Genomic DNA, 25,825 nt, shown 5'->3' with positions numbered 1-25,825 from the left:
CATGAAAGAAAAAGTTTATTATTTTATTAAAACCAGGTACAAATAATATTCATGAAAAAAATCACAGCATTTTATATTTTATTTATAAAGGTACAAAAATAAGCTAAATAAAAAATTAATTTTAATAACGAAGCTTCTCTAAAAGTCATACATGTCCGTCAGTGATTATTATTATTCAAATTACAAAACTTCGCAACTTTGTAATGATATTGATCCTTGTTTTATCGTGGATATTAACCTACATAAGAGAAAAATTATGATAGGAAACTACACAAGAAAAATAAATGTTGACATTAAAACAGACTCTTTAATCTTAAGAAAGACTAATTTGTCTTTTACAGTTAAATAAATAATCATAAAAGATATCAAAATCTTAATAAAATCAAAATTACTAGGTGCGAAATTTTTAATTTTCTATGGAGATTTTAAGATTTTCTATGCCTACATTGATATTTTGATTTTTAACAAATTGCCGGTTATAATCTTAAATATAAAGCTTGATGTTCTTTCAAAGTTACAAATATTATATCCTTTATACTAAAATAGTCTGTTTGAATGGCAATATCTCATAAATGGCTTTACCGATTACAGCTCAGTTTTACACAGCTCAGAATTAATCTAGGGCAGGTTTAGGGCTATTTGGCAGTGTGAGAGGGGATGGACATGTTACTTAAAGAATAAACGAATCTCCCTCCAACTTATCTACCAGTCGAAAATACCAGTTTATTATTGTAATCTATATTGATAACAATACTAGCATGCTATTGAGAGTATAGCAAAAGTTTAAAGTAACACAATAACAATCTGTTAACTATAAAATATTTTCAGCTTTGTAAAAACTTTTGGAAGGTAAGATTTAGAAAAAATTGGCGTAAATAATCTTTTAAGAAAATTAAAATTTAATATACCTAATGTATAATTAATATTGATATCAAATATTTGATTTCTTATTATAATTACAAGTTTAACTTTATATAAAATTGTTAACAATTTCATATAATTAATGGAATAATTTAAAGGGGAGGGCGAATAACGTTTTTTTTAGTGCTCTAGTTTAAATATTGCTTTTATTGCTTGGCTAGTTATGGACATATTAAATATAGTTTACCTATCAATTTTTCAGTATTAGCACTTTTTCATGAAAATAAATCTTAGGTATATCTTAAAGGTTCAGATATGAAAAAAAAAACACTTTTCTATAGTTTTTTCCCCAGTTTTGCTCCGAATTCGATTACATTCCGCTGAAACAATTTTTATAAAAAACAATATAACAGACATTAATCCTATATCTTTTCAATTTACTATCCGCGGAAAACTGTCAGTAATATGATGCGATAAATAACTTTTACTAAAACAATTTACATAGATAGATTTGGAAACGTTTTATTCATTTTCTTCTTTTTTTGGTAATCAAATCAAATATTTTAAGAAGCGGCGGCACATACTCTCTTAACATGCTCGTATCCTGAAATAAAAAAAAGATTTTGTTGCAAAATTGGTTCTTTTTGTGCTTTTACACAAAGTGATATCTGATGTGCTCTAACACTGCGGGGCTACACCATACCCAATAAAGCCTAACTTAACCTAACCTAAAGTAAAAAGGAAACAAAAGAAAAAACTAACCCTTTACAAATTTAGATGTTTTTTCAAAAATTAAGGGAGGGGGGGGGGGGGGAGGAAAACGTTATTAGTGCTCAACGGAGTACTTTCTGTGGAAGCGTTTTTTATTTTTATGTTCGGGAAAAGGGCTTTAATCCTGAAAGCCCTATTATAAGGGGTACGATCCATTCGGGGCTCTCCTAAATAAAGTTAGCATTTGTGATCCTTTATACCTTCATTTTCAATATCTCAATATACAAATCTACATATTATTATATCATGCACATAATATGTGGGGTGAGGGGTGGGGAGTGGATAGATCCTTTGACGTAATCATGTAAAATTATTATTTAAATAAGTGTGATTTTTCCCAGGCAAATTGGTGACTTTTGTTGACAAAATTCCTTAATAAATAAATATTTCATATGGCATTGAGGCTAAGTGCATCAGGCCAAAGTGTCATTGGGAAAAGAATAACATAGGATATTCAACATTAGGGGAATCTGATTTCTGGGAATCCGTTTGTGGGAATCTAAACAGGGGGAATCGAATATGGGATATGTGTTGGATACCCATTGAAATGTGAAATTATTCTGAATTTTTAAAGACCACCCACATAATAATGGATAAATTAACATGTAAGTTTTAAAATCTTAATTATCAAAGAATTACAACTCCAACTCAAATTGGACTACTCATTATAATTGTATAGCTGATTTTTAATAGCAACGCTTATCTATAATTTGGGCTTGTTAATTTAGACCTGATAGAATTGTTCCTGTTAATTTGAAACTTGTCATGGTGATTCCTGTATAAGATAGAAACAATTTAAAAAGCGTAGGAACTCTTTGTCTATCTTTTGGCTCAATTAAATTTTTAAAATATGGATTCCAATGACCTTCAAAGTATTCTTTTCAAAATGCCAGTAAAAAATAAATTAGGGACGAACGGACAAACTCTAATAATGAAGTAGCTAGCTACGCTATTAAATCGTACCTGTTTGAAGTAAATATTTGAAGTTGGTCTGGTTCTTTAGGTTTCCAAGTTCATCCTAAAAATTAAAAAAAAAAACGTTAATAATTGCAAAGTAGCTTTACCATCAAGTAGCACGGCAACTCTATCAGAATAATCTGTTTGTCTGTCACTATTTGGACAGTATTTATTTCAAGCATTTTCTCTCAAAGTGCCTGTCAAGTGCTACCCCCCCCCCCCCTATTTTTAAAATAATTTGAAAATAAAGAAAGGGGAATTAGTTATTTTTTAATATGCCTAACCAGTGCAGTGGTGTCAGTAAAAAAGCCTATTACTTTGCCAAAACTTCAAATAAAGTAAAAGTTCAATAATAACTTAGTCTAAAACTATCCAAGGACCAATTCATAATCTTCCCTAAAATTTAAACCTCATCGGTTCAGTGGAAGGCGAGATATTAGCTTTACCACAGAATACATTAGGATATTCTTCAGGATAAATCTCTTTATTGTTGCTACACTACTTATACAAATAATTGATGATCATATTATTATCGATAATCTACCTGTTCTAAAATATTTTCGGGAGAGGGTAGGAAGGTATCCAAGTCGTAGCCCTGGTGAAAACCATACTCTATCACTTTAAAGAATATGGTCTCCTAAAAAGAAGATGTTTTATGAATAAGTCTTTTTTTTTTAAATTTATCTTAAAATGTAGTTGAGTGAGTATCCTTAAATATTTCTATTATTTCTATAATATTTTTAATTACATTATTGAATAGTAATACACCCCTAGCATCTACGAACTCTGTATTCGAGGTGAGAGGGAGGTAACATAAATAACCAGCAAACAAACCCAAGACTTAGATCTAAAAATAAAATAGCTTTAAACTATCCATGGACCTATGTGAATTTTCCCTAAAATAGAGAACTCTTTAGATTCTTTTTAAAAAATTTACTATTTTATATAATAAGATAAACATTGGATTATGGAGAAATCTTCTTTTTCAACTTTTTGTTTTCAATCCCGAAAAAACTTTTCATTATTAACGACTTTAAAAATCATACCAAATGCTAATATGTCAAACGCGTGATATTTACAAACCTGGACACTGTTGATGGGATTGTTGACGTCAATATCCGCCCAGGAATCACGCAGGATGGACTGGCACCAGATGTGTAGCCGCACCCTCTCTATCTCATCCTAAAAAAGTAGTTATTATCAAAAAAATCAAGAAAAACTGAAATTTAACTCTTAAAAGTACAGTCTTTCTGAAAGATATTTGGTGGTTTCCTGAGAGTTCCTAGTCGATCACAGAAACCCATTCTCTTATGTTGAAATAACTTGAAAATAATAAGATTTTTGGTTGTTTTGGGCATTGGAGAAAAACATGGGGGGGGGGGGGGGTGAAGTAAGTGTTCAACTGTGAGAAAGCACCAAAATGAAATAAGGCAAAATAGTTCTTGATGTAATAAAATATTTCTTTCTTTAAAAAAAACCAGTTTGACCCTAGTTGATATCCTAATTTGGAGGATTAAACGGAAGTACCTCTATCCATATAATCTATCTATCTATTCATTAATCTGCTCATTTGACCGGAAGACGGAAATAAAACAATAAAATCTTTCTACATTCTTATTGATAATAAAACAAGGTTATATATATATGTAGTAGCGAGGCTACTATATATTTTACTTTGCCTATTCGTCAGTCTGTCCGTAACGCTAGGGGGGAAATGTTTTTATTTCGGCTGCTAATGAAGTTATACAGCTGAAATTTTCAGTGAAGATTCCAAAAAATATATGCGCATTCAGTCATACATTGTTTCCGTCAGTCTGAGGGTCATTTTTAAATAGAAATGAACTTATCCTTTAAAGCTTTTACATTTCTCCCACTCTTTCTTCTCACAGCACGAAACAAAAAACAACACTTTTGAGAATTCTGAAAAGCTAGGTTTAGGACAGCCCTTTTTGGCAATTATTTTTCTTTTTTCTAATATTCGACCAAAGATATGTATTAGAGTCTTCTTCAAAGAATATCTCAATCAGCCAAGCAAACTTATAGTTATAAAGCAGCAGCGCTTATTAAAACATCGTGAGAAGACAGTTTTATTATAAAACCATAAAAAAGTTTTAATGTATGTACAAAAATTAATTTCCTTAGCCCTAATGTCAAAAGTTCTTGTTGGGTTGAATTTTTATCGCTTAATTGTCCCGCCCACTAGATACATATATGTATAAGCTGACCGCTTCATTTGTTTTCCCTTCCACTTTCTTTGGTAATTAATATATTCCCCTTTCCCTTTCCCCTTTCCTACCGGTTCTCTATATGGTTATCCTTCTCTTTCGAATGATGTTCATTGAAAAAAGTAAAATTGAGGATTTTAATACTATTTCAGAGAAAAATGGAAACTAATTTGATATTATTTCTTAACATATTTTAACTAATAAAGGTAGAATTTTGTATTTCCTTTTATATAAAGTAGGAAGTTTTTTTTGTCTGAATCTTAACATTTCAATAACTAATAAACCGATTGGGTTCTTAGGCTCTAGGGGCGCAGCCGCTAGTATATATGTATTCAGCTGGAATCAATCTTTAAATTTTTATTTTACTACCCCCGCAAAGTTGTCTATAATACGATGCGATAAATAACTATTCTTAAGGCAGAACTTACAAAAAAAAACTTGAATAATAAGATATGTTCTCGCTAAAAATAAAAAGTTGAAGAACAGAAACATTAGCTTTTCGCTTCTTATATGTTTCAATTATAAATTGTTGCAAAACTGAATTGTCTATTAGGGACCGCCCATATATTGGTTCTTATCGAATTGTCTAAGAAAGACCGCCCACGAATCTGGTTTGTAGCTTAATTCAAATTTCACACTTTACTGTAACCTCTTCCCACAAAATTCTAATTCCTTAATTTATTTTTAATCACCTAACAGATTAAGAACATTAAGACATAAAAATCAATTTTTAGCATATTTAAAATGTAGCACAGACTTGTAAAAATAAATAAAAAAACACCCCTTTCCCATAAAAAGGCATCTTTTAATAAACTTTAAACCAACTTCTAACATGTTTAAAAATAATAACAAGGATGACAACATCCATAAGTAGCGAAGCTCAAAATTTATTGATAGATACCAGGAAAAATAATCTTTAGAGTATGTTAAAAAAACATAAATGAAATAAATCACAAAACCTTTTTAAAAAGAAAAAACGTAAAATCTAGGAATCAATCTAGCACCCCAACCAATAGCAAGTCTTTAATAAACTTGGTGAAAATATGTATATTTATCTTAAACAGGAGTCGAAAAAATCATGAAAACTTGAAAAACTAGGAATCGATCTAGCACCCAGACCAATTATCATATCTTGAATGTTGACTTAATTAATTCCTAAAAATTCCAGCGGGTTATCTTGAACAGGAGTTGAGATAAACTTGAAAACTTGAAAAACTAGGAATCGATCTAGCACCCCAATCAATATACAAATCTTAATGAAACTTCGTAATAATATGTAGGATGCAAATTTACTTAATCCCTGAAAATTTCAGTCGTCTGTCTTGAAAAGGAGTCGAGAAAATTACGAAAACAAAAAAATCTAGGAATCGATCTAGCACCCAAAGTAACAAACAGATGGACAAAACAATGTATAGATTAGATGCGCATATGTCATGGGAATCTTCACTAAAAATTTCAGCTGTCTATCTTTAATAGGAGCCGAGAAAATCACGTTTCCCCCACTTTGTCTCAGACGGACGGACGGACATTTCGAATTATAGAGTATCTTCGCTACTAATAAAAACAAATTAAAAACAAATATAATAAAGTATACCTAGGTCAAAAAAAGATGCTGAATGTTGATTTTAAGATTTAGTTATAGATTCCTCGCTTACGGAATTATGGCCTATTGTCCCAAGAATCCATACTTCAAAAAGCAATTAAAAAGAATGATTTTATCAAAAATATATTTTTTTTATGAAGCCAAAAACATTATGTTTAAAAAGGACCTACGGAATTTCTGTTTTTGATTATAGAGTTACTACGCTTCCCATATTGTACCTAACTTTTACAAAGAATCATCATGCATAATCATGAAAAGTTTATTATTGCTAGAAAAATGCTAGAGTACTCAGAATAAAGTTAAAAGTTGAAGTTTTAAAAAGGGACAAAATATTTAAATCTAAATAAGGGGTGGGGAAGGGGGGGGGGTTGTTTACAACCTTAAAAAAACATTTCCTAAATATTTCTTAAATCTTTTTATTGAATCATAAACTTAGAATTTAAGGTTCAATTAATGTTTTTTACTTTATTAATAAAGATATTTTACTTCCTTGTCTTCCGGTCAAATGAGCAGAATAATGTTTTTAAATATTATAATAATAACAGTAATATAACAACGCAATTATATGCTACCACAGACTGAAACTCTACTGTCAAAATGTTGAATAAGACATTTAGGAAATATCTATTTCTTTAAATTTTGACTTTCGTAATGAAAAGGGAAGTAATAAAAATGTCACATAAGGTCATGTTTGATTCCTTTATTAAGGGCACTTAAAATGTTGCATTTCAAAAAATATAAAAAACAAGGTTGACAATATTTATCCTATTATATAAAGTAGTAAGAGTTTTTTGTCTGTCCCAAAGGATCTTACTAACCGCTGAACTGATATTGTTCTCCTTTACAGTGAAGCTTCTTATAGGTCCTGGGAAGGTTTAAAACTATTTTTGAGGAGGGTGTCTTCACCCCCCTATCCTACCTTAAGAGCCCCTAGAGCTCTAGGGGCGCATCCGCTAGTAAGTAATAAAGCACAAAATAAAATTATCAATTAACAACGGAACAAGCGAGTCATGTAGGAAAAGTTTTAGTGGACATCATAAAAGGAGCGAGAGGAATATTATAATTATGAATGTCTATTGTAGAATGGCCGACAGACTAAGTAAGTTTTTTAAGGATGTACGTTGGTAAAATATTCTTATTCATCTTAATTTTAAAGTTTTAATCACATAGAACTACAATATCATGTTTACAATGCTTTTTAGTTGACAACTTAGAATAAGGATCTCTTTAATTTTAGCTGAGTTATTAAATAAAGCATCTTCTAGACAACAATAGAAAAGACGAACACAATAAGGGGGGGGTTTTAATGCAACCATCTCGTAATCAGTGATTAAATGGCACTTAGAATTCGAATTTGGATCAGAAATTTTGCATGGATAATCCTTGGTAGGTCTATTTTCCCTAAATCGAACAAAAAGTTGGAAAAGTAACGGCTAACGGCTGGCGGCTCAGCTGTTTTGCCATTTTATTACTATCTTAAGAGCAAAAAAGTCACGAAACCTATCTTCACATAATACTTTTTCTCACTCAAAAACCTTATCAGACGGTTCTAGCCGGTAGCTGTTGGTACTAGAAATTTAAAAATTGGTTATTGCTATCATTTAACATGAATTAAACCAAAAATATGTTTTAAAAAGTTGATTCCTACGTAATTAATGATGAATTTGCCCTGAAAATAGGCAAAAAACGGCTAAACGGCTGAGCCGCCAGCCGTTACTTTTCCAACTTTTTGTTCGATTTAGGGAAAATAGACCTACCAAGGATTACTCATGAAAAATTTTAGATAGAAATTCGAATTCTAAGTGCCATTTAATCACTGATTACGAGATGGTTGCATTAAACCCCCCCCCCCTTCTTAAATGTAGCGAAACAAAAAAAAAATATTTAACCTGTTCTAATTGAACATAATCCAGCAGACACAGGGCCTTCACAAAGTCTAAGCTGTCCGCCTGGCTATTTTCTTCGCCTTAAAATATTTTAAATTGAAAATAATTTAAAGCAAAGCTTTTACATAATTAGGTTATGTTCGTCCGTAACGTAGCCGTTTAATAATTTAATTAGAAGCAAGACACGGATATAATAAGCCAAGCGGTCAATAGACTAAGGATGCTTAAAATATATGCTTAAATATTGTGCAAGAAAATCTTTAAAAAAAATATCAGAAGTATATTTCTAGTATGACTGGATTAGAACCAGTTGTAAGCCATTCTGAAAATCATGTATCGTATAGTATTTAAATTATATTATCAGCAATTATGAATCAATGTCCCTCATAGCACTACCGACAGACCAACGAACAAAGTTGTTTGTTTATTTCATGTCTTTAATTAAGGGTATATATGCACAAAAACTTAGCCGTCTAACTCTAATTGCTGCCGAGTAAATAATCACATTTCCTCCTATGGACTGACGGACAAAGTGAGTTCTAGAACAGCTTCGCTACTAATAGCTTACCAATATACATCTCTATCATTTCTCTGGGGGTGAGAACTCTCATACCCTCCTTCTCCATTCCAAAAGCTTCCAACACCCGGCTTGATATGTTCTCCTAAATATTTTTTTTTTTTTTAGCTGAATAATTAATGCAATAATATTTGGTTAGGTAATCAACATATTTTTAAAATAAGGGTTTGGCCACTATTTACAAGAAAAGTATTTTGTCTAGGTGTAATAATATCTTTGCGACCAGTCAAAAATAATATTTTATTGAAACAAGAATGACAACATTCATGAGCAAAGCAGCGAAACACACAAAAAACATAGATGTTCAAACGGACTAAGTGATATATAATATATGTTTTTTTTTGTAGGAGGACTGACAGACTGACGGACCAAGTAAGTTGTATACAAATATATTATTCCTTGATATATGGCATGCAGTAGGTTTATTTTTCTAAACTTTTTGTTTCTGTTTAGGTATAAAGAATCTATCATTTATACTCCTTTATTCTAACGTAGCTTCGCTATCTAAAAACACTTTTAAAATACCTGAGCATTCTGTAGGACAATATCAGCATCTAGCTGCTGCAGCAGCGAATCTTTATCATCTTCATCAGATGCTAAAGCCGCCAGCTTTGCCAACGACAGCTGCAGCTTCTTGCGCTCAAAGATATCTGTCTCATTGTTTGCAATCTGAGCCAAGGTTCCTAGATAATTTTTTTTACATCAATTCTGCAATACTAAGATCAAAAACGGTGAAAATCTTAGAATAATTTCTAGTTTCCATGTATGTGGTCATAGTCCTAGAAACATCTTACATTGTGGGAAAATAGTTAAAAGCAGAACAAAACACCATGTACAATTAGGACTTACAGATAAAGGTTATCAAATTGGAAATAAGTAGGTATACCTGAAGCTTTCGCCATATTTCCAGTGTTGATGTCATGCAGCCAGCTAATGTCGGAATGTCCAGACAAAAACCTAAAATTCATTTTAGTTACTAATTACAAAAAAGAAGGTATGCGCTTGTGTTTCAGTTCTCTAAAAATGTTAAAACGATAGTTTATCCTATTAAATAAAGTAGGTAGGTAGTACGTTTTTTTTTGTCTTAGCTTAAAATTATGTCACATACTGCACCAATTGAGTTCTCCATTTAAGAGAAGCTTCATATAGGTCATAGGATGGTTTTAGATATTAGACTTGGGATGGTTCTAAGCCCTTCTCTACTCCTTTGTATATACAGCTCCTTGATGCTAGGGACACTGCAGCTAGTTAGAAAGAAAGAGATAAATATTTTCCAAAATATATTTTTGCCGATCTGAACTTTTTAAGACAATAAACCAAACGAGACTTTACAACATTAAGTGTCAGCATTAAATAAAACTGATTGTCATTGAAGTATGAACTTCACTTTTAAAGCTATCCATTACACCAATCCAAAAGACACAATTGTACAAAAGATTCGCTTTTAAACATTGGTCATTTACCTTGAAAGCTCTTTGCTACGGTCAGAGGAAGCTGAGAGAAGACGACTTTGTTTGCCCTGCTTCATATACCATGAGAACACAAACTCTAAAATATCAATATCAGCTGTTTAGAGAGAAGACGACTTTATTTTAAAATCCTCGAAAAATAATTGATTTTAGAGAAAACGAACTCGTTATAAAAATATTAAAATCAGCGGATTTGAAAAAAGACAAACTTTTTACCGCTGCGCTACATACAAGAAGATCGACAAAATTAATTGTGGATAAATCATTAAATGGTTAGTTTATTTACATTAAATTGATCTCTTCGCTAATAACATTAACCAAAAAGAAAATTATTTTAAATTTTTGGAAAAATGAGTAGAAGATTTAACCATACAAAATTAATACCTGAGAAATTATGATTGGCATAAAGCTTGGTGTACTCTTCCAGTTTTGAGTCATTTTTGGTTTCTTCGCATATCCTCACCAGGCCGTTAAAATCAAGGTACTTTTCCCCAAGGCTGGTTGCCTAAAAGATGTTTAAGATTATGATATGGACAGATGGATAATTTTTTTTCTCCCCATATTTTTTTCTGTTTATTACCCTAAAATAGATGGATTCCTTGATTGACAAAAAGGTATATTTAATTTATACACAAAATCAAGATACTTTAGGTAGCCTAAAAGAGATAGAATTAATAAATTGAATATCAAAACACGTATCTTAATATAACTGCAACAGGCTGTTAAAATCCAAATATTCTTTCAAAGGCTAGAAAAATGGGATAACTTATTTGTAGACAGATATTAAGATAGACAATAGGTTTATTTCTTTACATATAAAAATGTTGAACTAAATATCTATCACTTTCTTCTATTTATCTATCCATCACTATCTATCTGTCTTTATATCTATGTAGGTAGAATTAGATGCTGAAATCAAATAAGTTTATCTTTAATTCTTGTTAATTTCTCTATCTGCATATTTAAATATCATAAAGTTTGAGATCAATAAGAGATAATAAGAGAACCATTGAGTTGATCTTTTCTTAAAAATTGCTGGAAAATTATTTTTTTTGTCCATCCCTACCCTATCTATCTAGGTACCTACCTATCTTTCTATCTGAATATCAAAATATTGACCTGGTCATAAAGCTTGAGATCAATAAGGGAACCAATGAGTTGATCTTTAATTCTTGAAAATTGCTGAACTATTTCATTCTTTCTCTCTCCTTCCAAACTATCAACCTCACTCCTAGGATTAATAAGATTTATTTATTAAAACAAAGTGAGGAAAACGTTTAAAAATGTTATGCAAATAGAATTAAGAACAAGAAAGATGTTTATCTCTATGGCTATGCAAATAAAATGCAAACATATGGACAAAGTACAGTGATTTAAAAGAAACTTTTCAAATATAAACACAAAAGTTATTAAGATAAGCAAAATAAGCCAAATCTTACCTATATCCATCTAATACAATATCAGCAAGGTCCATTATTTGGGCATAGATCTTCATTCTATCTGTGTCATGCTCAGCATTCTAGATAGATAGATAGGCATTAGATAGATAGATCTATATTAGAAAGTTATATCCTTATACTAAAGTAACAGGATGTTTGTGTGTCTGTTTGTACCAAAGGATCTCGCTAACCGTTGAACCGATCGGGTTCTCCTTAACAGGGTAGCTTCTCATAGGTCCCGGGAAGGTTTATAACTATTTTCTTGGGGGGTGGGACACCCCCAACCCCCCGAAAAAATGAAAAATACCCCCCCCCAAAAAAAAATTTTTTTTTTTACTTTAAAAAAAAAATCGAAAATAAGAAATTGGGTTATTAAATTCGACTCCTCCCTCCTCAAGTGCCCCTAGAGGCCTCTAGGGGGCGTAGCCGCTAGTAATATATATATAGTGGATAGACTGATAGATAGGTCTAATATTTAGGCATAGATATTCATTCAATCTGTGTCATGTTCAGCATTTTAGATAGATAGATCAATATTAGATAGATAGATATTAGAAAGTTATATATATAGTGGATAGACTGATAGATGGGTCTAATATTTTGGCATAGATATTCATCTGTATCATGTTCAACATTCTAGATAGATAGACAATAGATAGATAGTGGATAAACAGATAGATAGATATATTACATAGGCATAGATTTTCATTCTGTCTGTATTATGCTCAGCATTCTAGATAGACATTAGTTATATATAGCGTTTGATATAAGTAGATATATAGTTGGATAAATATTAAGATAGACATTTAGATACATAAAGAAAACGTATTCGCACCTAGCCTCTTGCGAAGGCCAAAGAAAGTCAGAAAAATAGCCTAAAACCAAAAGATATTTTTGAAGCATTTAGAAAAGTTCAAGCATTTTAGACCAACAATTTACGAGAGCTTCAACCCCTTACTACTTTCTATTCCAGGATTATTATAAATCAAGAATAAATATAGATAGATTTAAAAATTGTCTGACCTTAACAACGTGTTTGATTGTCATATTAAACATGTTGACCAGCTGGTTCCTTTTCACTGTGGTCCAGGGCAGATACTCTAGCTTCGAGGCGGGTCCTAGATAGGAATTATTAGCTGGATTTTAAGCAGGTATTGTCAATAAATCATAAAAAAATCAATTAAGTTTTAATTAATTTTTCGTGTGTTAGTGTTCACTTTAGGTTAGGTTAAGTTAAGTTAAATTGGGAACAGGATATCCCCACAGGGTTAGGGCACCGTAGACATAGGTCCCGCATAGTTGCAGCCCCCATCCAAGGGGCAAGGTATAAAGATAAAACTACCCACCTCCCCTTATTTTTAAATTAATGGGGATGTTTTACTCGCTTAGCACTATGAGAGAAAAATAAACATTCGTACACCTATTATAAAGTAGCTTTGCTACTCAAAGTTTACCTGAGGGGTTGAATTCATCTACATTCTTATTTCTGTGAGACAAAACGGCCCTAAAAAAAAATTAATCAAAATCTGCATAAAATTAATTATTTTATAAGAAATGTGTCCCATCCTTGTCAAAGACAGCTTAAAACAACCAAAATAAACATTCTTATAGCAGCATGACCAATTAAACCAAGCAATTTAAGTGATCTCTTTAAATTACTACTCATTGTTTGACATCGATAGGAACATTTTACTATCAACGCTATCAGTTATGCCCTAACGGACAAACTCTAAATGTAGCGTAGCTTATCTAAAAACAAAAATTGGCCTACCTCAAAATAGTTATGACAACAGTGTTGATAGAGATTATACTTTCTATCAGCTCATACTGTCGTTCAACCCTAAATACAAAAGTTTATTAGTTGAAGTAAAAAAAACTGTTTTAAATGTTAGTTTAGACTTCTCTTGTATATTCGTAAATATACAGACGTCCAAAAGGGGAAGGGGGAGGTAGGGGGTGTTTGCCCCCTTTAAACTTTTAAATCCCTCATTTAAACACATCAAAATTTTAAAAATATATTAGATTAGCCCATTCATGCCTTTGAAACCATTCATTTTAACTCTCTCTCAAAAAAAGCTTATAAATATAAGTCCTTGAGTAAATACCATCAAAACACTTGTTTTATTAACTTAAAATTTCTAATGTCAGGACCTGTAGCTTAAACCAAAATACTATTTAACTACCTATTCAACATTTTCACCTGACACAATGCTGAAGATTAAGAACAGCACTTTCCAATAGTTCGTCAATTCTTGAAATCTCGCGGTAAAAATGGTCCTAGAAATCGTTTAGAAATAAGTTTATATCATTTTATAAATTTTATCTTATGTTAACATTAATTTTCTGTTCATCTTTCTAGTCAATTCCGAATTCCACTTAATTCAAGAATAAGCCTAAAATAAAATAAAAAAAGTAGCAAAGTCATCCCAGGACCTAAAATAAAGAATTTTATTGCTACAGTGTGGTTGGTAAGATATTAACAGTCAAGCACAAAACTTATTAATCTATAATACAAAGTAGTACGATGTCTGTCTGTCTGTCCGTCTGTCTGTCTAAAGCTTAAGATCTCAGTAACCACTGAATCGATTGGGCTCTACTCTTCAGGGAATATACCTACTGGTCCTGTGATGGTTTTAAGCTATTTTCTTGGGGGGTAGGACACCCCAACCCCCCCAACCCCAAGAAATGAAAAATAGCCCCCCCCCCAAAAAAAAAAAAAATTTCACCCTCCCCCTCCAAATTCTTTTTTAACTTTTCTTTTTAAATTTAAATAACACAAAAATAGGTTGATCAAACCGCGAGTTTGCAAATAAAGTTGTATATATCTGTAATTAGCTTTCAATTCATACATGTGATTGTGAATGTGCACCTATAAGTTACCTAAACCATCCATCCGTCGCGTCAGTCTTTGCGGTGAAATTGCTCCCAGTAGTAATTTATGTCTGTCATCCAGACAGGATTTAAACGTCTGTTTTAAAATTTGTCTGTCCCAATATGGACATGTTTCAGACTGTACCTGAGCGGTCAAATTGCCTCCAGCAGTGATGTCTCTGTCATCCAGACAGGCCTTGATACAGGTATCAACCATCTTGGCAAAATCATTATGTATAGTCCTCAGAGTGATGGCGGCTACAATCTTTTCATTATGCTCGGCCAGCGCCAGCACTGTAGACACAGCTGTGTTGCCTGTCTTGCCGGAAACAGCATTCAATCTGGACCAGAGGCCAACATTCTTGAGGAAGGCCAGGAACAGCTGGTGACAGGTGAGTTTGTCCTCCAGCTGGTGGAGAACTAGCAGGGACATTGTTGATCCAGTGCCAGCAACCTATGAAACAATAACAAATCACATATTTTTGGTTCATTATCATGTACTTTAATAAAGTGAAACTTGTAGCTAGCCAAAATAACGACACGCCCCCCCCCCTATATCCACCCTCTTTACCCCATACCATCCCTACCAACGTGATGAACGAACTGATCACTAAATGTTGTTTATGTTAGCAACCTAAATTGACGACAATTATTACCCTGTCATAATATCTACGTATACACTACATCAATTGAAAATATTATATAAGTTCTAGATTTTCTACTTTAACCTGGTTATTTTTTTACAGTTGCATTAATAAAAATTAACATTAAAGGGGGAGAATAATCAGTAAGAAACTTATCTACATACAGACAAATTTATTGAGACAGACAACATTCCCATACTTTATTTTGAAAGTTTTAGTTTTTAAGTTCAATAATGGAAAGGGGTTCAGTGCTCGATAGACACTTTGGAGAAAGCACCATAATGTTTGTTCTATCCCTGTATAATACCTGTGATGCGGGCAGAGACTCCATCCATCTGGGATCACTGGCAGGGAAATCATCAATCAGATCCTTGGACAAAGAAATGACGAGTCTGTCCAGTGCCGAGTCCACTGGCTCGGATTGCACACCGTCAGGAAACAGTTCATCCACCAGTGATTGTGCCTGCCCAACGCAACGTTTACAGTACAACAGGAAGGCGGCCTTCAACTGATCTCCCTTAGATTCAGACATGGTTAGGTTCTCCAGGCCCTGGGCGGATACAGATATGTTGAGAGTGTCCGTCAGCTTCAGAGATTTGTCCATAAAACTGGTTTCCGGTGTGTCAGTCACATCCATCCTATTTTCTTTCTGGGCTGCTGACAGAGATAAGACACCATGATTGGGAGTAAACAGCAGAGCAGAATCTTCCGTATGTCCAACTCCCAGAATAGAATTGCCAGGGCCAAGTGAAACCTTGGGCAAATCATAGTCAACCCCGACTGAAACAGGGTGAATGTCTTCTTCATTTAAAACATAAACAGTATCCTTAACACCCAAGGTTTTAAATGCGCGTGGTTCATCCCCCTCATTAATGATGCCTGTTTCTGGAAGAAGTTTAAAACATTCCGCATCAAATGGTGGCACATCAGAACGTACTTTCAGTATGACAAGACCATAGTACACCTTAAACTTAGTGGCCTCAGCTTGGCTAAGACTTTCATTGGTGTTAATACCCGCTACCAGGATGGCAATTCTGTCAGCGTCTAGGGTGGCCATGTCCAGCTGCCAGATGCGCAGCCAGCTGGCCTTGCCGGCCTGGCCCTGGTCTGCCAGCACGCTCCACATGCTCTCCTTGATCATCTCGTTGAGATCTGCTTCGTACAGCTGGCGAGCCATGTCTCCCTCCTCTATTATCCATTTCTAAATAAATAAGAATAGTTTTCGTAAAAACTGATGCCTTTATGAAATGAAAAAGAAGATTACTGTCCTTTCATGTAGAGATATACAACTCTTAAACATATAAAAATTATATTGCCCTCTAAAATCACTTCAATATTTATAAAAGTAACCAAAAAAGAACCATCTTCTAGCCCTATTATAGCCAAAGATAATTTTTTTTGCCTTTATATGATAGGTTTTTATTCTACTAATCAATATTTATCTATCTATGAATCACCTGTAGAGAAGCAGAAGTAAGTATCATGGCTGAAGTCTTATTACTGAGTGAATTAACAGTTGGCAGGCTTAGGATTCTGATGAGCTTGACCTCAGTACCATGGGCACCTGAGATGCTGCCCCACAGCAAACTTGATACTCGGCGTCCTATGCCTCCAAGCAGGTTGGAGGATGGCTGCAGATGCTTACAACTAATACCCTAAATATTTTGATAGCTAATTTTTGTATCTTGAGGCAAAATAGAATTCTTTCAATATTTGAACAAATAAAACAAAAATACTTTTTTTAGGTTCAGTAATTGTTTAGTGAGCCCCAAAAGGTTTGAGCTCCATTTAGGAACTAAAAACAAAAGTTAAAAGTAAGGTTGGTAAAGAGAGAGGGTGATTTATGTTAGCCAATTACCAATTTATTGGACCATTTTTTAAAGGCAGACAAACATAGAGCAGTAAGAATTTTATATTAGTTTTGCTTTTTTATTATACCTGGTTTGTGTGATGTAATAGAACCAAAGTACCAGTGGTTGTGGCCAAAATACATCCTGTAGGTTGTAACTGTAGGAGAGACATACATTCCTAATTACAAAAACAAGGATAATTATATCCAAAAGTAAAGCATTAAAAATTCACAATGTTTTTGATCGAAATATTTCATTAGCCATTCAAAGAAGTAATGAGAAAAAAAAGCAGATGGAAAAAGTAGAGAATAAAAAACCCTAATAAACAATAGTGATTAAGCCCCTTATCCAGCAAAGAGACTCCTTAAGAGAAATTAACCCCCATGATCCTCAAATCCAAATCCTCAATGAACAAATTTCCTCAATAGTAAACCAACACTCCAACAAAAAATGGCAAGAAACCCTTTCCAAATCCGACCATAGAACCAACCCTTCCAAATTCTGGTCCCTCCTCAAATCCCTTTCTGGCAAAAACAATTCCCCTCCTTCCAACCAACCCATTTCCTTCAACAACAAAGTTCACACCTCCCACGCCCACATTGCTGAATCCTTCACCAAACAATTCACCTCTGTCTCCCGCCACACCTCCAACCCTTTCTCCAGAAAAATTATCCGCAAAATTAGACACCGCCACCGCCTCAATAGAGATTTCCAACCTTTCACACCTACCCTTGTCCTTGAAGCTATTAAAAATTCCTCAAATTCATCTGCACTTGGCCCTGATCACCTCAACATCCTCCACCTCAAACACCTTGGTCCAAATGGCATCTCCTACCTTACCAAACTCTTCAACCTCTCCATTTCCGCTGCTAATATCCCTGCCATTTGGAAGCTCTCCAAAATTATTGCCCTCCTCAAACCTGGTAAACCCCCTGACCTTTCCACCTCCTACCGCCCAATCTCCCTCCTCTGTCCTGCAGCTAAAGTCCTTGAACGCCTCCTTCTCCCATACCTTAAACAATCCCTCTCCACCCACCCCTCTCAACATGGCTTCAAACCCCTCCACTCCACCACATCCTCACTCCTTAATCTTTCCACCTCCATTGCTAACGGTTTCAACCAAAACCTCCCCCCCAGCCGCACAACCGTAGCCTCCATTGACCTTTCCAAAGCCTTCGACTGCATCCCAATCCATCTCCTTCTCCAAAAAATCTCCTCTTCAAACCTCCATCCAAACATCATCAGATGGCTGTCCTGCTACCTGCGTAGCAGAATGGCCTTCTGCTCCTACCAAAATACCAACTCCTCCCCCAGAATTGTCCACACTGGTGTCCCCCAAGGCTCTGTTATTTCCCCCGTCCTTTTCAACTTCTACATAGCAGATGCCCCCCACATCCCCCCTGCCACCACCTCCTCCTATGCCGACGACCTCAACTCCTTCCACTCCTCTCCTGACATCCCCCAGTCAGTTGAATCCATCAACTCCCACCTCTCCTCAATCGCTGACTGGGCCTCCACCAATGGCCTCTCCATCGCCCCCAACAAATCCACTGTCACCCTTTTCACTCCTGACCGTAAGCACCAATCCAACCTCCATCCTCAAGTCCAAATTAACGGCTCCATCCTCCCCCTTGAGAAAACCCCTAAGATCCTTGGAGTTACCTTTGACACCTTTTTCAACTTTAGTTCCCATGTCTCCACCATTTCCTCTAAAATTTCCTCCCGCCTCAGAATCCTTAAATGTCTGGCTGGCACCAAATGGGGCCACCAGAAGGAGACCCTCCTCACCACTTACAACACCCTCCTCCGCCCCATCACCACCTATGCCTGTCCTGTCTGGTTTCCTAACACCTCCAAAAACAACATTGACAAACTCCAAGTCCTCAAAAACCAAGCCCTCCGCATCTGTACTGGTTCCACCAAAAAATCCCCCATTAGCCACCTCCACCAAGAAACTAAAATCCTACCAGTACGGAACCACCTCTCCCTTTTATGCTCCCAGTACCTGGCCTCCTCCCTCCGTCCTTCCCACCCATCCTTCCCCAATGTCACAACCCCTCCTGGTCCTAGATCCAAGAAATCCACCCTCCAATCCATGTTCCTCCCGAATCTCCAACCTTTTCTCACCCCTGACAACACTCTCCTCCCTGCAAATTACAAATCCACCATCTCCCGACTCCACACCTCTGCAGTTACCCAAGCCATCAACTCCTACCCCCCTAATCCTGTCCTTAATCATGCCCCTCCCAACATCAACCACTCTGAGATCCAACTTCCTAGGCACTACAGAACCATCTTCTCCCAATTAAGATCCAATTATTGTCCTAAGCTCCAAAGTTACCTGCATTCCATTAACGCTTCTCTTTCACCCAACTGCCCATCCTGCCCCAACAATCCTACCCCTGAAACAGTCCAACACCTCTTTTCCTGCCCTAATAACCCCACCAACCTAAATCCCATTGACCTCTGGCAAAATCCCACCCTCGTAGCTGCCTTCCTATCATCACACCCCAGTTTCACCAGCCTCCCTCCTCTTCAACGCCCCCCTCCAGAGCCCCCTCCATAAGCCTCCCCTCCCCCACCTACTGATGACAACCTGGACACGAATATGGACTATAAGCAGCCAATACAACAACATTAAGTCAGGATAAGACGTTTATTCTTAAAGAGTAAAATTCAATCTTTATTATAAAAACAAAAACGTCTTCCCTTCAGAATATTAATCTGCTTGTATACACAAAATATCTATCAATTTGTTTGTCCATGCGTCTGACCATTAACCAAATTGTCAATCTATCAATAAGATTACCTGTCCCCCTAACTCAGCAGAAATGTCAGTACTACTACCCTCATGTACTATACTCGTCCAATACCTGCAATATAAAACTCATGTGATTTACGCCTTTAATAATTTATTTGTATTGACACAACCACAAAATATATACTAGAAAACTCATCCATCAATAGAACTAAAAGGAGAATCCCCTTTAATGCACAATTAGGACTTTTTAGTCGTGCCCCCAAAGGTATAAATATTCTAACACCTTTAAAATATAAAATACAATAATAACTGAAGTAATTTATAATTTGTGTTGTCAAATTAAATAATACCTAGTGAAAACGTAGACCTGAAATGAAAATAATGACTTGAAGACAAATATCCTGCAATCTAAGGTTAAACTGTACCTTAAAACACTAGAAACAACAACATAGCAAAATAACTCCTTTTGCAATATCAAACAAGACCTTAAATTCATAAAAAGACGAACAAAAAAAGTTGTGCAATTAAATGATTATAATCTTTACCTTACAACACCCTCAGGAGAAACAGCAATACAGCACGGGGTCTGTCCGGCATTCAGACTGTACACAGCACATAACTCAGACCTAAAATAAATTTTGTAAGCAGGGATTTAGGGTTAGAATCACCCCCCCCCCCCCCAAAAAAAAAAGTCTTTTAAGTGTAGTTCTAATTTGGATTAAAAATTGGGAAATAAAGAGTTTTAAATTAATCATACTGGAATTTTACTTTACCTGCCTCATTTTGGATAAAAAACTTTTTAAAACCCTAATGAGAAAACTTTGATTTTACTTTTTCTTTGATAGGGAATTAACATTATTAAGATAAAATTCCATTTGTTATGTCTAATGATTTTTCCATTCGTAAATCACTGAATGAACAACCTGTGTTTGAGATCTGAAGGTGGGAGGGAAAGTTCGCGGCATTGCGCACGGCCAATGCCGTTGTACCGCCAAACAACGAGCCTACGACCGCTCACCAGCCAGGCCCAACCGTTATCTGACAGAGTTACGCTTACATCAGCTGCGTTTACCATAGTTAATACCTGAATGAAAAAATAAAGAAAAAAATCTAATTTTCTTTAGTGTTACAAAAAATGGTATTAAAGAAATAGAAAACCTAGATAAATTAATGTTTTAAAATTCAACTATCTATAAAAATGCCACTCAGTGTGATTTATTGACAATGTTGGCCAAGAAACTTACTTTACTTGATGTACCTATATTACTATATTATATGGTATTTATTTTTGTCAAAAATGTAGTTTGTTTCATGACTGCGCTTCATAAGTGTATTATTTGAATTGCATTCCAGATATGGACAAAAAAAAAAACAGTTTAAAGGCTAAAAATAAAAGATCGCATGAAATACCATACACATTTTATAAATGACGGACGCACAGCACCTAGGTAGAGTGCTGCTATGCTACTTATAATACCTCTGTAACAAGAACAGGTAGAGATCCACCGAGCGTGGACAAAACATGACTTCCAGTATTATCTATTACGTTGCTTCTAAAATAGCAGATACTCATATGATAATTTTTCACTTTTTTTTTCTCGGCCAGATGACCTATGTACCCTATGTACTTGGAGGGTAAAACGGCCAAAAAACTAGGTATTTCAAGTGCATGCTGTGTTCTTAAAACCAAGGACTATTAAGAGAGAAGTAAAGTTACCTTTTAAAAGGGAGGGGGGTTAATGCAACCATCTCGTAGGTAATCAATGAGTAAATGGTACTTAGAATTCGAATTTCCATCTGAAATTTTGCATGAGTAATCCTAGGTAGGTCTATTTTCCCTAAATCGAACAAAATATGTTTTAAAAGGTTGATACCTACGTAATTAATGATGAATTTGCCCTGAAAATAGGTAAAAAACGGCTGAGCCGCCAGCCGTTACTTTTTGTTCGATTTAGGGAAATTAGACCTACCGAGGATTATTCCTGCAAAATTTCAGATCGAAATTCAAATTCAAAATGCCATTTACTCATTGATTACGAGATGGTTGCATCCCCCCCCCCCTTTATTAATTAGATTTGTCGTTGAAGGAGAGAAAATGAAGAGTACCATTATAAAAGAACAAAAGGAAGAACATACAGACACGAACTAAAGAGTAGCTTCGCCATGTAAACACTCTTATACCTAGCAACGGGTGTGGTAGCTCCTCTAGAAATGCCCAACAGATGATGTCCTCCGTGTGACGGCCGCTTGGACCCGCTCAGAGGTGTATTTGACCTGGAGAATGAACAAAGATTGTATGTCTCTGATGTTAGAGCAGTAGGTTAGTGTGTGTTACGTTAAGTAATTTTTTCTCCTCTTTAAATCGCATGTCACAACCATCATTACTCAAATGCATATAATTTTATCCCTCCTGTATATCAACCTTTCCTTATGAAATGCCTCTAGCTTACATAACATACTAAAGGCTGCGCCCCTACCTCTAGGGTATCTATATTCCAAGGGGTAATGAAAAGCAGAAAATAGACTAAAAAACCAAAGACTTAAATCTGAAAATATAATAGCTAAAAACTTAAACGGTTCAGTAGATTTAAGACAAAAAAAAACGTTACTACATTACATAATAGAATAGAATTAACGGGCGAAATATTAAGCTATGGCATTCCTGACAAGGTCGGCCGTACATTTACCTGGATCCTGGACGCCGTCCTGCCAGCAGGCTGTTCCCTCCAGCTTTGGGAGTAAACATTCTCCTATATTATCTGAAATTTAGATTTTTTGTAGGTGAGATTTTTAGTTTATTTCGACAGGAAAATATCCAAATATAAATTAGTAGAACAGGACTTACATTAGATTAAGATAATTAAAATCTGATTTCTTTTATCCATTAAAATAATAAATCAAATTCTTACTACGGCAAATAATTTTTAACCATGTAGTTTGTTTGCGATGCATGAAAAAATAAACAAACTTGTCAGTCTCAGCATTTCAGAATAAAGATAAAAAGCATTTACTATAAGAGTATACTACATAAAAGCTTTAGTTAATTTTAGCCTTGGATATAAGTTGTATATGCAACACGGGTAGGATTGTGAAGGCATTATATTATTAAAACTACATGGTAAAAGATCTTTAAAAAAAAAATTCGTGAATGAAAAAAACTGTTATGTTCTACACCTTGTTTTACCTACATGCTTTTAAATGTAATATCATAATATTGATTTATTAATACATAATTCAGATAATACATATGGTTACGTTTTTAGCTTAAACAGTAAAAAACTGTAAAAAATTAACATAAGAATCTACAACTTTTATAAAGAATCATTTAATCTGCTAAAAAAGAAGTTAAATTACTAAAACTTTCCTGGATTTTGAAAAAAATAATTAACAAACTTTAAAACAATCAAAATAAAAGAGTCTTATGAAAGAATTATCTTATTGAGGACTGAGGATATACTATAATATGATAAAGAATATTTAATGATCTAATACAGTCAATAATATCAATTATGCTAACAGTATGAAAAAATTATAAAACAAAATTAATATACTGTATAAGTTAGTAAATGGTGCAAAATTTTCTAACAGTTCAATGTAAATTTAACAATTCATTATTACATTTTCAACAAGTACTTATGAAAAAATTCTTTATTTGCATGTGGAGCCAACATAAAAAAAAACCTGTAGGGGTATTTTAACCCCACCAACCCTAACCATAGACAGAAAGGGAGGGAGGGAAGGGATAAAATGCTGCTTCACATAAATAGTAAAAATCTAAATTTTTAAGCTCGATGTATGTTTTTCTTCTTATAGTTGTGGAAATTAACATTTTTCAACTACAAGATTAAATCATACATCCTTTTTTATGGACATAAAAAGTACTAAATAAAAACAACTTCTTAATTATAATGCCTAAAAATCATCAAATCTGCCCTTAAAAAATATCACAAATAAACGGGAGATCATATTTATTTGACAAAATGTGTGGTAACTAAAAAGAATGATAAGGTCCAACAGTAGTAATATCAAATTCTATTATAAAAAAGAAAAAAAAGATTGTTTGTTCATAGCTGAAACACACATGTATAATTGCTGAGTAGATTTGCTACTAATATAAAACTAGTAAAATGTGATGTTACTTAATATCAATGTAATGGTAATACAAATTTTTTAATAGTGCAAATTTTATGCAAATTTTGCTTAAAATGATTGGCAGTTTTTCGTGATTGTGATAACTAATACATTAGGTAATATCAATGTAATGGTAATACAAATTTTTTAATAGTGCAAATTTTATGCAAATTTTGCTTAAAATGATTGGCAGTTTTTCGTGATTGTGATAACTAATAAATTAGGTAATATCTGGAAAATAATATAAAATGTAAATTTTATTGCTGCGCTACTTTTAATTAACTTATGGAATCTTAGTTTCATCATCTTTGGCGTTAATCTCATTGAGGAATTCTTTGTTGAATATTTCAATACAGTGCCTGAACAAAAATAAGATAGGATTATTTTCATATTATTTACAGTTACGGTTAGATATTTTCTTGGAAGCAAAATACAAAAACTAATGAAAATCAAATGTAAATTGGTGTCAAACAAAGTTTTGAACCAACAAATAAGATTGCGTGGATGTAAAACTTTGGTTATCAGTGCAATTTACAGTGCAATGTCTCCTCATTCCCTGAATATTAGTCGAACCATGAACATTGCTGACAACCAGTTTTACACTTGTAGAATCAAGTTTATATTAAGCGTGGATCTAAATCCAAATATACATCTCAAGAGTATTGAAATTAACGCAGGGATCTAAAGGGATAAGACATTGGCCGAGAAATTGTTGCATATCCCCCAAAAATAACACTTTTGTAGATTACAACTAGTATAGTAGTTAAAACGTTTAGACACTCAACTTAATGAACCAACCAATAAAATTCAATAAAAGTCCAAAAAATTTTAAGCCAACAAATAAGAAAAGTTATTATAAAACTTTGGGAACCAGTGTAATAAACAACCCAATGTTCTCTCCCATCCATAAGTTTACCTGTAATTGGCTGAGGTTCTGTATCTATGAATATCCGTGGAGGGAGAGTGGGGGAGGTGAATTATAAATACATTCGGTAGAACAAGAAAGTTATATCCGAGCCTATCAATCAAGCATTGTTGAATTTAAATTTAAATCTAAAATTAATTTTAAGTAGCTAGGATACTCAAAATTTAAAACGTCCGCCCATTTGCCCAAAACGAAGGAAAACGTTGATTTGTTGCTATGGTTCAAGATACACGGCTTAATTTTTTCTGTGTAGATTTCCTATACCAATAGGTAAACATCCAAAATATTACTTCATTGGTCCGTCAGTCTGTCGGTTATTCAACAAAAAATGGTTGTTGTCATATTTGTTTAAAGATTAGAGTAAAACACTAGAGGGGGAAGGGGTTAAATAACTGTATTTCCCTATCCCAAATGACCATGTGCCTACTCTCAATTGGGTCTTTGAAAATGAACCAATGCACACTGGTCCGGAGGGGTCAACAATTCAATTTTTCTTACCCATCAATTTAGACAAAAGTTGACCTGCCAGCCTTTAAAGACATCCTGGGCCACCTATATTTTAAATTAACCCATGTTGATAATATGTTTTTTGAAATAATTTGGGGCCAAAGCTGCAGAACTCTAAAATCTAAGAACGTATTATTGACATTGTTAAATTGGCTATACTTGCCTAAATCTGATAAAATCAAATATCCGCATGTTGGAAATTGTCCAACTAAAATAAGTCCTATATAAGTTCAAAAATTATTTATAACACAAAAAATGGTACAAAATGCAAAAATGTGGTTTTTTTTCTCAGTTTTTAAGATGAGGGTAGGTTTGGCAAAATTTTCTTATTGAGTACTCTCTGAGCTT

At 34.1% G+C, this 25,825-nt stretch overlaps 1 protein-coding gene across 2 annotated transcripts; it reads right to left on the bottom strand.

Annotated features, from left to right (window-relative positions):
* Nup133 (nuclear pore complex protein Nup133) lies at positions 1–25,107 on the bottom strand. 2 transcript variants are annotated; one of them, XR_013874925.1, is made up of 28 exons: positions 24,962–25,107; positions 22,602–24,404; positions 22,096–22,188; positions 21,392–21,467; positions 20,838–20,998; positions 20,460–20,540; positions 19,963–20,026; positions 17,242–17,331; positions 16,761–16,958; positions 15,611–16,504; positions 14,805–15,113; positions 13,989–14,065; positions 13,560–13,628; positions 13,243–13,292; positions 12,812–12,906; positions 11,789–11,868; positions 11,469–11,580; positions 10,734–10,854; positions 10,344–10,428; positions 9,767–9,837; positions 9,406–9,563; positions 8,872–8,965; positions 8,307–8,383; positions 3,673–3,771; positions 3,134–3,226; positions 2,596–2,650; positions 1,109–1,465; positions 1–103 (listed from the first exon to the last, which is right to left on the bottom strand). XR_013874925.1 is itself a non-coding variant. In XM_080148221.1 (27 exons), the coding sequence occupies exons 2-27, from the start codon at positions 22,658–22,660 to the stop codon at positions 1,425–1,427; spliced, it is 3,402 nt and encodes a 1,133-aa protein (XP_080004347.1). In that variant the 5' UTR covers positions 22,661–24,404; positions 24,962–25,107; the 3' UTR covers positions 1–1,424. The 2 variants fall into 2 exon arrangements, 1 of the variants encoding a protein (XP_080004347.1); XM_080148221.1 differs by having other exon boundaries at positions 1–1,465.
* Between the last annotated feature and the right edge of the window lie 718 nt (positions 25,108–25,825).

This window comes from Acartia tonsa, chromosome 14 (assembly GCF_053477335.1).
Source record: "Acartia tonsa isolate MP-2025a chromosome 14, ASM5347733v1, whole genome shotgun sequence".
Taxonomy (NCBI): domain Eukaryota; kingdom Metazoa; phylum Arthropoda; class Copepoda; order Calanoida; family Acartiidae; genus Acartia; species Acartia tonsa.
Note: the sequence above shows the minus strand (reverse complement) of the source record. Positions and strands in the feature narration are given on the sequence as shown.